Genomic DNA, 14,047 nt, shown 5'->3' with positions numbered 1-14,047 from the left:
GTCAGTTGGCTGCAGTTTTTATGCTCTGCGAGGCTGGACATTTTCGTCGCTAAAATGCCTGTAACTACAGAAATATTTGCATCTCAAGAGCTCCCAGAGACGCTGAAGACGACGAGGGAGGAGGAGAAGTGCAGTTTCGGTCTTTTCTGTGATGAACATGGTTACCTAAACCAGATCCGGTACATTCTGGAGCACGGCCACACGAAGGGGGACAGAACCGGGACAGGAGTCATCTCAGTCTTCGGAAGTCAAGCCAGATACAGCTTGCGCGGTAATAACACTGTAGATGACCTTATGGATTACACACGTCAACGTTCAGTTGGGATAGATTGTTGGACTGAAGGAAGTTCACAGTCTTATTATTATTATCATATTTACCGTATTGTGATTCAAGTTGCATCTCTTGTTTTGCCTCAAGATCAGTTTCCCTTGCTGACGACCAAAAAAGTTTTCTGGAAAGGAATTCTCGAGGAGTTGCTGTGGTTTATTAAGGTGAGCTTTGTTTTTTTAGTAAGTATTTTTAAAAATGATCACACACTCACTCAATTTCGTTTTAGCATTGATATTCCCAACAAAAATGCTCCACTATTATTTAGGGAATTGCATTCTTGAATATGCTGAAATATGCAATGTCCAAAACCCAGTGTGAAGATATGACGCAGTGTTAATTCATATCAGATATGAACATTTTGCACTGAGTCAACCTGTTTTGCAGGAACTGTATGTATGAGCATTTTCACAAGGGGTGGTGCTACTGATGACTATGTTTACATGTAGGGCAGAGGTCACAATAGCTCTTCAGCTTCGTTGTAGTTGGACACTATTTAATCTTTCCATGGTCACAAAAACATAAACCCAGCCAACTTTGTGTTGAGGACTGTGTTTCAAAAACAACTGAGTTAAGGGAGTCTTTTTGTTGGTGTATGTGGTTTTCACAGGGCTCAACAAATTCTAAAGAGCTCTCGGAAAAAGGCGTGAAGATCTGGGATGCCAATGGCTCAAGGAGCTTCTTGGACAAGTGTGGCTTCACGGAGAGGGAAGAGGGTGACCTTGGGCCAGTGTATGGCTTCCAGTGGCGGCATTTTGGTGCGGAGTATACAAACATGCATGCAGGTGAGAGTCCAAGTACAAAGTAGCAAGTCAAAATACAGCTAGTGGACATTGGCTTGGTTCATAAGCACCTGGGTACATCACTCAGTTTATTGCATTCATGAATCAATCAACATGTGTGTTTTTGCTGTCGGGAATCAGAGTCATTGGAGTTTGTTTTCTTTTCTCTTACCAGATTACACAGGACAAGGTGTTGACCAGCTGCAGAAGGTCATTGAAACCATCAAAACAAATCCAGAGGACAGAAGGATCATCATGTGTGCATGGAATCCCAAAGGTATGGTGCAGCACATTTTTGTATGTCATTCTCAATAAATGCCATCATAACCGGCTCCTTTCTTCACAAGAAAGCAGCTGCTCTTATTTGATATTATTTTACACACACTCTTCTCTTCTGTGTGTATCTTGCTCTTGTGTTCAAAAGCTTAAAACAAAAATAACACAACAAGTACTTAAGTTTTCCTGCTTCAAGTGGCTTGCTGCTTTGAAGGAAAAGCAGTTTGGCACCTTGTTAGATTCAGATGTGTGATCGGAATCCTAACCTGTGCTGGTGTTTCTCTACAGACTTGCCCCTGATGGCGCTGCCTCCCTGCCATGCTCTCTGTCAGTTCTATGTGTGCGACGGCGAGCTTTCCTGTCAGCTGTACCAGCGCTCAGGCGATATGGGTCTGGGCGTGCCTTTCAATGTGGCCAGCTATGCTCTTCTCACGTACATGATCGCTCACGTCACTGGACTGAAGGTGAGGGATTTTGACGTCTCTGTGATGGACTCGTGTCTTACTGTCTTGTTTTCCCTCCCTCAGCCTGGAGACTTTGTGCACACACTGGGTGACGCACACATCTACCTGAACCACGTGGAACCTCTCAAAGAACAGGTCAGTTTATTAATACTACTGTACTGCACCAAAAATGGGAAACAGGGGCAGCAGTCAAAGCAAAGAGGCCCACGCCCGCCTTTCTGTTATTTCTGTGAGAATATTCAGATGCTGAAGAGCATCTCTCCAGAGGGTCCTAGATCTTCTGAGGCCTCCTCTCACGCCTCACGTCCTCTACCCTGTCTTTCACTACCCTGAGCTTGGGACATCACTTCTCGGGGTGAATGTGCTGACACATTGGTCTGAGCTACCATTAGAGCACAATGTTTAAAATCAAAATGTTGCAAGTTATTAAAAACCTTTAGGCAGAAAACTTTATCTTTTCAAAGCTGTTCTGCTAATATTTACTGAGACTCTGAGCAGCCCAGTGTTGTCACCCTGAAGGAGTCAAGCTTGTACTATTTAGAAATCATTATCCACTGAGACACAGAGCTTGTTTTCAGACTCTCCTGTTCTCCAGCTCATTCTAATCAAAATGTTGAAATGCACCTGAGGACTTGCTAATGGAACAGGTTTGAGTTTTCAAACTGAACAACTCTGTCCTCAGACTTGCAGCTAACTAGTTGAATTAAACTCTGCACTAATGTTCACAGCTCCAGAGGGAAGTACGACCTTTCCCAAAGCTGAAGATCCTGAGGACGGTGACGAACATTGACGACTTCCGGGCAGAAGATTTTGAAATCTGTGACTACAACCCCCACCCAGCCATCAAGATGCAGATGGCTGTTTGAGTTGTTAATGATGCATGTCACGACGTCTCCTGTGGTCGACGGTAACCAGAGCAAAGACAAATAAATGTTCCCTAGTTTATATAAAAAGCCCTGGAAAATAATCAAGGTTCATTTTCATCATGTGCTAGTAAAGTAAAGCATCACAGCACGGTACAGTTCACTGAGGTACGAGTGTTTTGTTGCTTTTGTAAGCAAAGTTCATGAACAGTTAAATTAACATTAGAATGTGCATTCTCAGTCACAAAAGCAATGATTAAAATGCTAGTTATTAATACAAGTGTGATTGTATTTCCGGCTGTTCCACCTGTGCAATAGGCTAGGATACCTAATATACTTCCTGTTTGGTGACAAAATAACTATTCATTTCTTTAGGAGCCTTTTCCAAACGTCACCATCAGGGAAGTGGTGTCGTTGCACGGATGTTTCCAGCATCTCACAAGAATAACCAGGATCCTGGTGAAACAAAGAACCCCCTTGTTTGTTACAAATGAGCCATACATGACAGTATAATAGACATGAAATCACAACTAACTCCGCTGAAGGATTCACTCATGCAAAATAATGAATTTTATTCATTATGTTCCTAGCTTTGTGTTTTTATTTGGAAAGACATATCAATCCAAAATCCTTATTCAGAATATTTAGTGGCTGTTTAATGATGATCGAGTGAAAGATTTAGCTTGAGTTAGCTCCAGATAGCAACTACACTTGACATCAATATATATATAAAAAGCCGAACAATGATTGTTAGACAGGAGTGAGTAGGTCAGGAATACCTTCGGGGGCATGTAGTGGGCATCCCGAATCATCACAGGGCTGGTGAAGTGCTCATGAAGATGATCCACATACTCGCACATGCTGAGATAAAGTCATTGTCATGTATCATGATCATACATTCCTGGACTGGTGAGTCAGCTCACCGATTATTGAGACTTGCAGAAACACAGATGTAGTCGAAGAGAATCAGATGCTGGACCAGCTCACAGAGGCCGACTCCTCCAGCGTGAGGGCACACAGGCACTGAGGTGAGAAAAATGAAAAACAGTTTTCTTGTGTTAAAGGTGGGGGATTTTCGTACTTAGGCTCAACTGTCCAGGGCAATGGAGAGTGTGAGAAAGAGGTGAAGAACTGGCTGAATGCAGGATGGAATAATTGCAGAAAAGCGTGATGGGTGGCAAAAGGGTGTCTGCAAGGATGAAAGGGAAGGTGTACAAAACGGTAATGTTGTATGGCTTGGAAACGGTGGCATTGAGGAAAAGACAGGTTGTGTTTTGTTTGAGTGCATAAAACCCAAATTAACTTGGATTAAGTCAACCTTATGTCTGACGGCAGCACTCATATCTTCTCACCCCTGAACTTGTGAGCCATGAGCAGCACCGCCAGGTTCTCATTGACACTGGCGAGTCGACAGCTGTCGATCTGGATGAACTGCAGTGCAGACGCCTGCAGGAACTGCTTGAACATCACTCTGTTGTGACACTGAAGAGAAACAGCAGCTTGACAGGGACACCCTCCATTTCTCTGGTGCTCAATCGCTTGATCTCACCTGCTCCCCTGACGCGACACCAATCCCCAGCGGAGCTAAAGCCTGGAACAAAGATGTCTTAACAGCAGACTTGAGACGTCAGTGAGTGATTTTTGTACTTTTGAAATGGCAGCGTGGCCAAGGATGTCATCAGGAGACGTGGGCTCTTCAATCCAGAGAGGCTTGAACTGAGCCAGGCTCTTCACCCAGCTGATGGCCTCATCCACATCCCACCGCTGGTTAGCATCTATCATCTGATGGTAAAACAAGTCATCAACCAGATGAACTCAGACGTAAATGTCTTCCTCCATTCAAAGGCTGGAACCTCACCAGAATGTTATCAGGGCCAATCATTTGTCGCACAAGTCCACATCTGCGGGTGTCGTCCTGTAGATCCGCTCCGACCTTGACTTTAAACTTGGTCCAGCCTGACGCCAGGGCATCTGTGCAGAGCTACGCGGCCACAAACATCTATGACATTTTAACACAACACCGGTGCCTGAGCTGCTGACACCTGTCGGAGCTGCTGGTCGGAGTAGCCAATCCAGGCACAGGAAGTGGTGTAGGCAGGGTAGCCTTCTGAGAGCATCTCCGCCTCTGGCAGTAGACACAAGGATAGAGGAGAGAATGACATTGACAGACAGATGACAGACAAATAAGTCACACCAAACAAAGAGCATTTGAATAACTCACCTCGCTGCTGCTTCCCTTCCTGTGCGTTGTAGGAATCTACACCTTTAATGTATCTTCCGCGTGTTCGTTTACTCGTGAGAATGACTACCAAAAGCCCACAACTTAAAATCAAAAAGAATTTATTCCCTGACAAAGGAGTCTAATTACCCTAACAGAGCTCTGGGTCCACAACTACGCCTGACTTAGCCTTAGCTCCAGTGGTGTAGAGTGACAAAGACTATCTGGCCCTGACCCTTTTTATATGTTTTCAGTCTGCAGTCTTCAATCTTGGGGTGCAGTCTCCACCGATTGGTCCAGGTCTCCTTATGGTCCAGGCCACTGGAGTCGCATTCCAAATCTTGTGTCGCCTCCACCACGTCTGGAAATCCCTTTAGGATGTTTATACATCTGTCCTTTATTGGCGACAATGGCGGAGCAGATGACCCAATACGTCCTTCTTTGGTATCTTGCTTCTGTCAACTCATCCGTTCTCCACCTGATTAATTGGTTTACGACGCCACAGATGGTCTCCAAAAGGTTCCTCATATCAGATGCCATTCCCTTATTCTCTGCATCTGTTGAACTCAATCCTTTTATTATTTAACAACCCATTATAAATTCTATTTAATAATATAGCTTAATTAATATATTTATTTTGTAATTTAATATTATTCCCATAATCCCCCTTTTGATCTCTTCCTAAAGAGATCAACAACACATCAAACATAGTTCACAAAACTCTCCCTGGTATTAAAATTAAAATCAATATCAGGATTGAAGTAAATAAAATTCAAACTTGACAATAAGGATTTCAAACATTTCATGCCAAGGATACAATATTTTCTTCTTCCAGATGTTTCCCATCGTCTCCTGGAACACATAGCATCACATAGACTCCTTTGCCATCGTCCTCCTTAAATGCCCTATTAATCATTTTCGAAAACACAACTTACATACAACATCCACACCATCACAAAGTAAAGTAGTTCACATGTATCATCGTTGTTATAAACAATGTTATTATCAATCCTTTTCAGTTGCCAAACCAGCCCGTCAGCAAATTATGTAGCAGGTCATCCACATTGATCTTCGTTTGATGGACATGGCTTTCAAACCTCTCATGGCTCTGCAGATCTTTTGTTCCTATTCATTATTAGGGTCTCATTGCCAGATCCTACCAGGTTGGGTTCCTTGTCCCCTATTGTTAGCCTGCACAGCCATGACATTACTCCCAAGGAGATCACCAGATCCCCAAAAGTCACCAGCTGTCCTTCTTTGTCCATCACCATCATCTTATTGTCCCCCTTTTTATATTTTCCTGCAAAATATGAAATGAGCAAAGAAAACAAAAACTAGTGACAATACATTTAGCTTGAACCATGACTTCAAAAGATCCAGTCCAAAGTAGTTCGGACCACTTTCTCTGCAACACATGAAGATAAATGGATGACGCTGGCGGGGGTCCGTCTGGTTCAGCTGCAAAAGTCCTGCGCACAAAAACATGAAGAAAGTTGCTCCCAGTAGGGCTTATAGCCGGCTGGTGGGTCCACTTCCGGCTGGAGCAACACCGAGGCTGGACCGAGCATCAGACGACCAGTCAGGAGTTCAAAAAGTGTGAACCCTGTCCGGCGGTTAATAGATTGTCTGATTGCCAAAAGAACTATAGGCAGGGCTTACAGCCAATTCAGCCCTGTTTGTGCACATGTCTTGGCCAAATGCTATTTCGGCATGCGATTCCTTTATTCAACATGATCTTGAGATTAGGGATGATATGCAGAACCAAATTTATAAATCAATCCCAGGAACTACACAACTTTTCCATTAATTTTGCTGTAAAATGCATGCGATCTGTGATGTGATGTGATGTGATATGATAATTCCTGAAAACCCATGGGTAGAAATATAATGGTTAACCAGCGCTTTGATGACAGACAACAAATCCTTCCTTGCACACAGATACACCTCAGGCCGTCCTGAAAAAGTATCCACCATCACCAACATATACCTCTTTATCTACACCGGTGTGATCATGTCTGTGTAGTCCATGACCACCACTTCACCCGGAGTCCTCCCTGACTCCATCGGATGCATCACCCTCTTCGTTGGACCAATGCTGAAACTCTGACAAATCATCAGGAAGGACCACTCTTCTTGGTCCCTTCACTGGGCTGAACCACAGCCCCTGATCAGCGTTCCATCACGCCCCAGTGGCACTCCAGTCTTGCTTCTCACTGTCCAGCGCATTCGCCTGTAGCTGCTGAATAACTTGTAAAGTGATTTCAGGTAACAAGTCCTCAACTTGCTTACCTCATTGAGGAGAAACCTGACAGCCTGCAGCCTCCTTGCCGCTGCATCTGCCGCCTGGTTACCCCTGGCAACCTATGTGTTCACCTTCATGTGTCCTGGGCATTCAACTACCACCACCGCTGCGCAGGGTTGACAGCCTTGTCCAACCTATGAATGAGATCCCCATATGCAACTGGATCCCCAGTCGCTGTTACAAAACCGTGCGTCTCCAAAATGCCAAATCAACAACTCACAACATACACAGAATCCAAATATCCTCACCTTTCTTTTGGTTGAGTACACCGTTTACAACATCATCAGATACTAACACATCTGAGCAAAATCATCATGGTAGCCTCCAAACAAATACCAGAACGATTCTGTCGCAATGTACAGATCGTCGAGATACCATACCAAGAAAACACCTGTAGGTAATGAAACAGTGGAGAGCATGTCACACAAATATTGGCTGAAAATCCCACGGCTCAATTTCCACCCTTGTGGGACTCATGTGATACATGAACGCAAAGAACTTTCTACATTCTGGAGCTAATAAGATACAGAAAAACGCATTTGCCAAATCGCTCACTCTAAACCACTGAAATTTTGGACTTAACACATTCCAACATCTGTGCGAGTCAGACACTGGAACGCACAATGTTAATGTTACCTTATTAATTTCTCTGAGGTCATGTGCCATACGATAATTAACGCAGTCTGCTTTCTTTACCGGTAAAATAAGTGTGTTGCACGCCGATGAGAAAACCTCCAGCACTCCTGACTCCCATCATCCATCCAGAGTGTTAGCAATCCCCTCAGACGCCTCCTGTTTACGTGAATATTGTGGAACATTAACAAACGCGCCAGGTGTGATTTCAAACGTTACCGGTTCACAATCGACACAGTGGCCCACGTCCGCCGGTCTTTATGACCACAGCGAATCAGGCAGGGTGTCCAACAGCTCTGCTGATAATTCATGATCAGAGCGCTCTCGTCCGTGAAACCTAGTTAGTGTGGCCAGAACATCTGAATCTCCTGTTTTATCCTGGATACAAAAAGTGTTTAGCGAAGGTGAAAACGGCACGTTTGGTACTTGCCCACTCTGTCAGTCTTCCGCTGCCTCACACTGCTTCACCATGGGTCCCAGCTCTCTGAGCACATGCTCGTGAACTGGTTCAAGAAAGATGTGTGGATTAGATGTTTCGGACATCATATACCACTCACCTTGTGAAGACGTCAGTTTGGTAGGTACAGCTACTCCCTGTTTCCCTACATAAATGCAGGTACTTGAGAGTTGCCATTCTTCCCCCTTTAACTGATTCAAATGCTTCTTGGTAGATCAAATCTTGATTTTGGCCATAAAACAGAGTGAGGTGGAGGGGGTCAATCGGAGGTCTTAATGAGGCCACTGGATCGTTCCAGGGCTTCCACAGCAGGAAGGTCGAGTACACACCACCTTCCCCTTCTTGCTCTTGAGTCATTGAGGCTGCAGTTCATGTGAGTCCCATCAGCATCATGTGATTTCCAGAATGTCTCTTTGGTGGGATTCGAAGGCTTGATGGTGGACAGTGTGGTTCCAGTGTCCATTAACATGTTGACAGTCTGTCCCTCCACTTTGACAGAGGTTGAACTCTGCTGCTGCGGTAGATAAGGTTGTTGATTCCAGGGCGCTGGTCCTCGACCACCTCGACCTCTGGGGGCTCCCCCTCCCCTAGGTCCGGGTCTGGCTGCCTCTCATTGCCACTCCTCCAAAACTTTGTTGTAACACAGGAGGGTGTGGACAGTCTCTCACCCAGTGGGTTGGATCTCCGCAGCGATGACACACTTGAGGTTGTTGCTGGTAGGCGGGTTGAGTGATGCTTCCCCTACCGCCTCCAGGGTCACCCCTCCCACGATCCATGGCTCTGCCTCTCGATTGACCGGTTCCCTGATCCATCCACATCTGTTTCTCCCCTTTAACTTTATCCTTTCCCTCTTTGTTTGTGAATCATGGCATTGCGACGGACTGGTGCGAGTCGCAGCTTCAAAAGCTGGTCCTGCTTGCCCTTGCCATTTTTTTTCAGATTCATCGTGATGATCTGCAAAAAGTTTGAGATAATGAACATGTCTTTTAAAATATTTTGCTCAGCATCCATCAGATCCAGGTTTATACCCAATTCTGATTTAACTTCTTTTCATGATTACAATTCCAAAAACCACCTCTTTTGCATTATTTCTGGACGCACGTGCAGCAGTTTTATCGGTCCACAGAGTCAGGCACTTGTCATAGTGAGAGCTGGGGTCCGTGGCTGGCGTGTAGTCTGGCAGAGTCGGAACTGTCGGGGCACTTAAGGGAACAAGTCTCTAATCACTGTAAAAAATAAGAAGCAAAACCTCCAAAAGGAGAAGTTAACTCTACAGAATCAAGTCCAGTCATGTAAAGAATTTGGTCAAATTGTTATACTGAACTGCAACATGCACGGGTGATTCTCACCACATCGCCAACTGCAAGTAAAATGCTGTCCATATGTGTCTTTAATGCTCCAATCCACTCTTCACCACCTGCAGTCAAACTTGGCAATTTATTAGTTACCAAGGTCAGATCTTTCATCTCCCACTCATGATACTGCAATACTCCCTGATTGTTGATCATCATTGGATAGTTGGATAGCTCGTCTGCGCGCTCCTGTCTGTAACCTGTTGTGGACTCCGTCACGGGGGGTGGGGCTGCTTCCTCCCCTAACACTGAAGCCACTACCATCATGTCACAAACAGCATTCTGGTCTCCTCATTCTCTTCTCTCAACCCCCTCAGCTCCCTCGTTTTCAACCATGTAGCTGTTTTCACCTCATCTTTCAACTTCTTTCCTTTATTCACAACTCTTCTTTCCTTCTGCTGCAAATTCTCAGATAAATGTTTCATAGTACATTTCTGCCTCAGAAATTCCTTCTCCTTCCCTAACACCACCCACTCTTTATTTAATCTATTTCTATGTTTTTCTTTTCTCTCCTTATCCACCCCAGCCAAAACTTGTGTCTCTATCTCTGCATACAAGTCATCCATCTTTTTCTCTCGTGATTCTACTTATTACATCCGTGTAAAATACGCACATTTACCTTTTCCTCTCTCTCTCTTTTTTTTTTTTTTTTTTTTTTTTTTTTTTAAATCTTAAAAGAAGTTCCTGACCTCACTATCGCAGACCATCAAAATAAAAGTCAAAAATAAAAAACTATATACTGGGGATCAGACCCAGATAAAACTCTATTCTCCTGGTATCCGACCAGGCATAAAACTCTGTCTTGATATCCGATCAAGTATAAAACTCTATTCTCCTGGTATCCGACCAGGCATAAAACTCTATTCTCCTGGTATCCGACCAGGCATAAAACTCTGTCTTGATATCCGATCAAGTATAAAACTCTATTCTCCTGGTATCCGACCAGGCATAAAACTCTACGCTGTTTCAGGGGGTCCCAAAAATCCCCTATGTGTACAGCAACATTGCAAAATGAGATCGCGTCCGATCTCAAGCCAGTCTACGGCGGGACAGAACCGAGTCCAGTTCCAAACTGACTCGCGTTCATGCAAAATGAACCAAAGCCCGCTCTATGGCTGCTTTGCATTCATATGCAAATTGAACCAAACCCCGCTTTTTCGCTGATTTGCATTCACAAATAAAAAAGAACCAAACCCCGCTCTCTGGCTGATTTGCATTCACAAATAAAAAAGGAACCAAACCCCGCTCTCTGGCTGATTTGCATTCACAAATAAAAAAGGAACCAAACCCCGCTCTCTGGCTGATTTGCATTCACAAATAAAAAAGGAACCAAACCCCGCTCTCTGGCTGATTTGCATTCACAAATAAAAAAGGAACCAAACCCCGCTCTCTGGCTGATTTGCATTCACAAATAAAAAATGAACCAAACCCCGCTCTCTGGCTGATTTGCATTCACAAATAAAAAATGAACCAAACCCCGCTCTCTGGCTGATTTGCATTCACAAATAAAAAATGAACCAAACCCCGCTCTCTGGCTGATTTGCATTCACAAATAAAAAAGGAACCAAACCCCGCTCTCTGGCTGATTTGCATTCAAAAATAAAAAGAACCAAACCCCGCTTTTGTCTTTAACTAAAATGACTATGGACCAAACACTGTCTTCCAACCAGTCTCCAAAATAGTTCTTATCCAATGTGCAGAATTCGTGATATCTCAAACAGGTTTCTGCTCACCTTTAGTCCGGTGCACCGTGGAGACCAATTGTCCAACAGAAATCAAGTCCGACTCCTCTGTCCTGTTATCCAGCCACCTCACGATCACGTCGGGGTCACCAAATTGTAGGAATCTACACCTTTAATGTATCTTCCGCGTGTTCGTTTACTCGTGAGAATGACTACCAAAAGCCCACAACTTAAAATCAAAAAGAATTTATTCCCTGACAAAGGAGTCTAATTACCCTAACAGAGCTCTGGGTCCACAACTACGCCTGACTTAGCCTTAGCTCCAGTGGTGTAGAGTGACAAAGACTATCTGGCCCTGACCCTTTTTATATGTTTTCAGTCTGCAGTCTTCAATCTTGGGGTGCAGTCTCCACCGATTGGTCCAGGTCTCCTTATGGTCCAGGCCACTGGAGTCGCATTCCAAATCTTGTGTCGCCTCCACCACGTCTGGAAATCCCTTTAGGATGTTTATACATCTGTCCTTTATTGGCGACAATGGCGGAGCAGATGACCCAATACGTCCTTCTTTGGTATCTTGCTTCTGTCAACTCATCCGTTCTCCACCTGATTAATTGGTTTACGACGCCACAGATGGTCTCCAAAAGGTTCCTCATATCAGATGCCATTCCCTTATTCTCTGCATCTGTTGAACTCAATCCTTTTATTATTTAACAACCCATTATAAATTCTATTTAATAATATAGCTTAATTAATATATTTATTTTGTAATTTAATATTATTCCCATAGCGTTCATTAAAAGTTCTTAAGACACAAACAAGCAAAGCATCACCAACCAAACATCTTTCATCGAACAAGACTAGTAAAACCCCTCAGCTTCCTGGTTAGTGCTCCAACCCCCCAGCTCGGCTCAACTCACTGAGCGCCTCCTCCTCAGTCAACACGTCTGTGATGTATCTGAAGTCGATACATGAAACAAGGGTCTTTGGATCCTAAAACAAAAGCACATCATCATCCTAGATGTCATGAAGATTGCCGTTTGAATTTGCAGACACTCACCATGTCCACCAGCAGCTTCCAAAGTGGCTATGATGACAAACGTGTGAGTCATTTTTTTAAAGTAATAAAGTATGATCAAAACCTTCTCTTGAGTTGCACCTTGCCCTCCGCTCTTGCCCAGAGGTCCCAGACAGCATTCAGGACTGCAGCAGTTGCCAGGTGGATCACGCCTTTCTCTGGTCCGAGCTGTTCCACACACACACACACACACACACACACACACACACAGCTTTGGGTCAACATGGCCAGAGGAGAATATTCAGACGTGCTCACATTCTTCTCACCCATCTCATCTGGCCATCGCTGGTCAGAAGGCGATAGAATCCACGAAAGTCACCGACAATTTCTTGTAAACATTTTCCAACAACCAGTCCTGCCAGCGCCTCTATAGCCGACACAACTGAAGAATAAAGGTCACTTTGATGTAGGGATTTGATTGAAATCCTTCATACAGGAAACATGTCAACTGTATTGCTTATCCTGGGATATAATTTGTTTATACTGCAGCACTGATAACATGAGCATTTTCCCTCTTCTGTCTATACCACAAATTATTTTCCAAGCAAATTATTTATCAGAAACCTTTCAAACACAAAATTGATTTCATTTTGTGTCAGTATCAATATCTTATTAGTACTTTCTTTCTCCATTAAACTATTCAATTACACTACAAACTTTCGTTACTTTAAAACGATCCTAATTCAAAATTCAGCACTGTTTAAGCACCTATTTCGGTTCCTTTCCCCAAAGTAAAAGTGAGACCGAACCCCCTCAGTCCACAGTCCGAGTCCAGAACCACATAGGCAGCTGAGTAGTCCGGGTCAGTGTGCTGCGGGGCATAAATCACGTGATTTCAGTCCCCTATCACTCCGAGCACCAAAGCTGTTTTTCTTCTCACCATCGCATCTGAACCATGTTGCTCCAAAGAGGTCGGGAACCTCACGTCTCGAACTGTTAAACCGACAATTTTGCGCGACATTTTGATTTAGCACGAACAGCATTGCAGGGCAGCCGGAAACCCCGCCCCCTTTGACTGTCAGGACTTGGGTTTCTTAAAGGTGCAGTCAGTCATGCGCTGTTCACGTCCAGCTCATGACAAACATTTTTTTTTCTTTTAACATTTAAAACTTATTTAGTCACCTGCCTAAACCTCCAGAGATAATATACATAACATTTCACAACTGTGTTTTTGAGAAAAAAAGAAAATTAAAGAAAAAAAAGTGTTAAGAATATGAACAAAAATAGTTTGTTTGTTCATATGTTCTGGTGAGTGAAATTGTCATCTCCAAAGGCCAATTACCATAGAATAAACGCCCACATGCTTGCTGACATATTTTGGTACATCACTAGTATGACAAAGCCTTTCAAGGCCCCTACTCCCTTTTTTATGCTCTTCTGAGCTCAAGGGCATCATTACTTCATCCCAACTGGTCCATTTTGTATTTCAATTTGGAAAATATATCATGTTTGGAGTTACGTTGTCATTGAAACCTGGGTGTGTGAGAGAAAGGCAGCCTTATAATATACTTAAAATATTATATCTACTCTACATTCATCTGAGGTCATAGCAAGTATTTGATGCGCTGAAGTTAAATACTTCAATGAGACGGACTGTCGCTAGGATGTTCAACGT

General features: G+C 43.8%; 2 protein-coding genes across 4 annotated transcripts; one reads left to right on the top strand and one right to left on the bottom strand.

The window, feature by feature from the left end:
* tyms (thymidylate synthetase) lies at positions 1–3,056 on the top strand. 2 transcript variants are annotated; one of them, XM_053860159.1, is made up of 7 exons: positions 1–271; positions 419–492; positions 939–1,113; positions 1,286–1,387; positions 1,675–1,850; positions 1,914–1,985; positions 2,579–3,049. In XM_053860159.1, exons 1-7 carry the CDS (start codon positions 55–57, stop codon positions 2,714–2,716), a joined length of 954 nt encoding a protein of 317 aa, XP_053716134.1. In that variant the 5' UTR covers positions 1–54; the 3' UTR covers positions 2,717–3,049. The 2 variants fall into 2 exon arrangements, with proteins under 2 accessions (XP_053716134.1, XP_053716133.1); XM_053860158.1 differs by having other exon boundaries at positions 1,675–1,985; positions 2,579–3,056.
* On the bottom strand, positions 2,852–13,438 carry enosf1 (enolase superfamily member 1). 2 transcript variants are annotated; one of them, XM_053860156.1, is made up of 16 exons: positions 13,313–13,438; positions 13,141–13,243; positions 12,699–12,814; positions 12,514–12,600; positions 12,415–12,441; positions 12,275–12,347; positions 12,149–12,159; positions 4,935–4,962; positions 4,756–4,838; positions 4,572–4,694; positions 4,361–4,495; positions 4,263–4,304; positions 4,066–4,195; positions 3,637–3,736; positions 3,493–3,574; positions 2,852–3,169 (listed from the first exon to the last, which is right to left on the bottom strand). In XM_053860156.1, exons 1-16 carry the CDS (start codon positions 13,391–13,393, stop codon positions 3,077–3,079), a joined length of 1,314 nt encoding a protein of 437 aa, XP_053716131.1. In that variant the 5' UTR covers positions 13,394–13,438; the 3' UTR covers positions 2,852–3,076. The 2 variants fall into 2 exon arrangements, with proteins under 2 accessions (XP_053716131.1, XP_053716132.1); XM_053860157.1 differs by lacking the exon at positions 13,313–13,438 and having other exon boundaries at positions 12,688–12,814; positions 13,141–13,176.
* Positions 13,439–14,047: the final 609 nt, after the last annotated feature.

The sequence above is a fragment of the Synchiropus splendidus genome, chromosome 3 (genome assembly GCF_027744825.2).
Source record: "Synchiropus splendidus isolate RoL2022-P1 chromosome 3, RoL_Sspl_1.0, whole genome shotgun sequence".
NCBI lineage: Eukaryota > Metazoa > Chordata > Actinopteri > Syngnathiformes > Callionymidae > Synchiropus > Synchiropus splendidus.
Note: the sequence above shows the minus strand (reverse complement) of the source record. Positions and strands in the feature narration are given on the sequence as shown.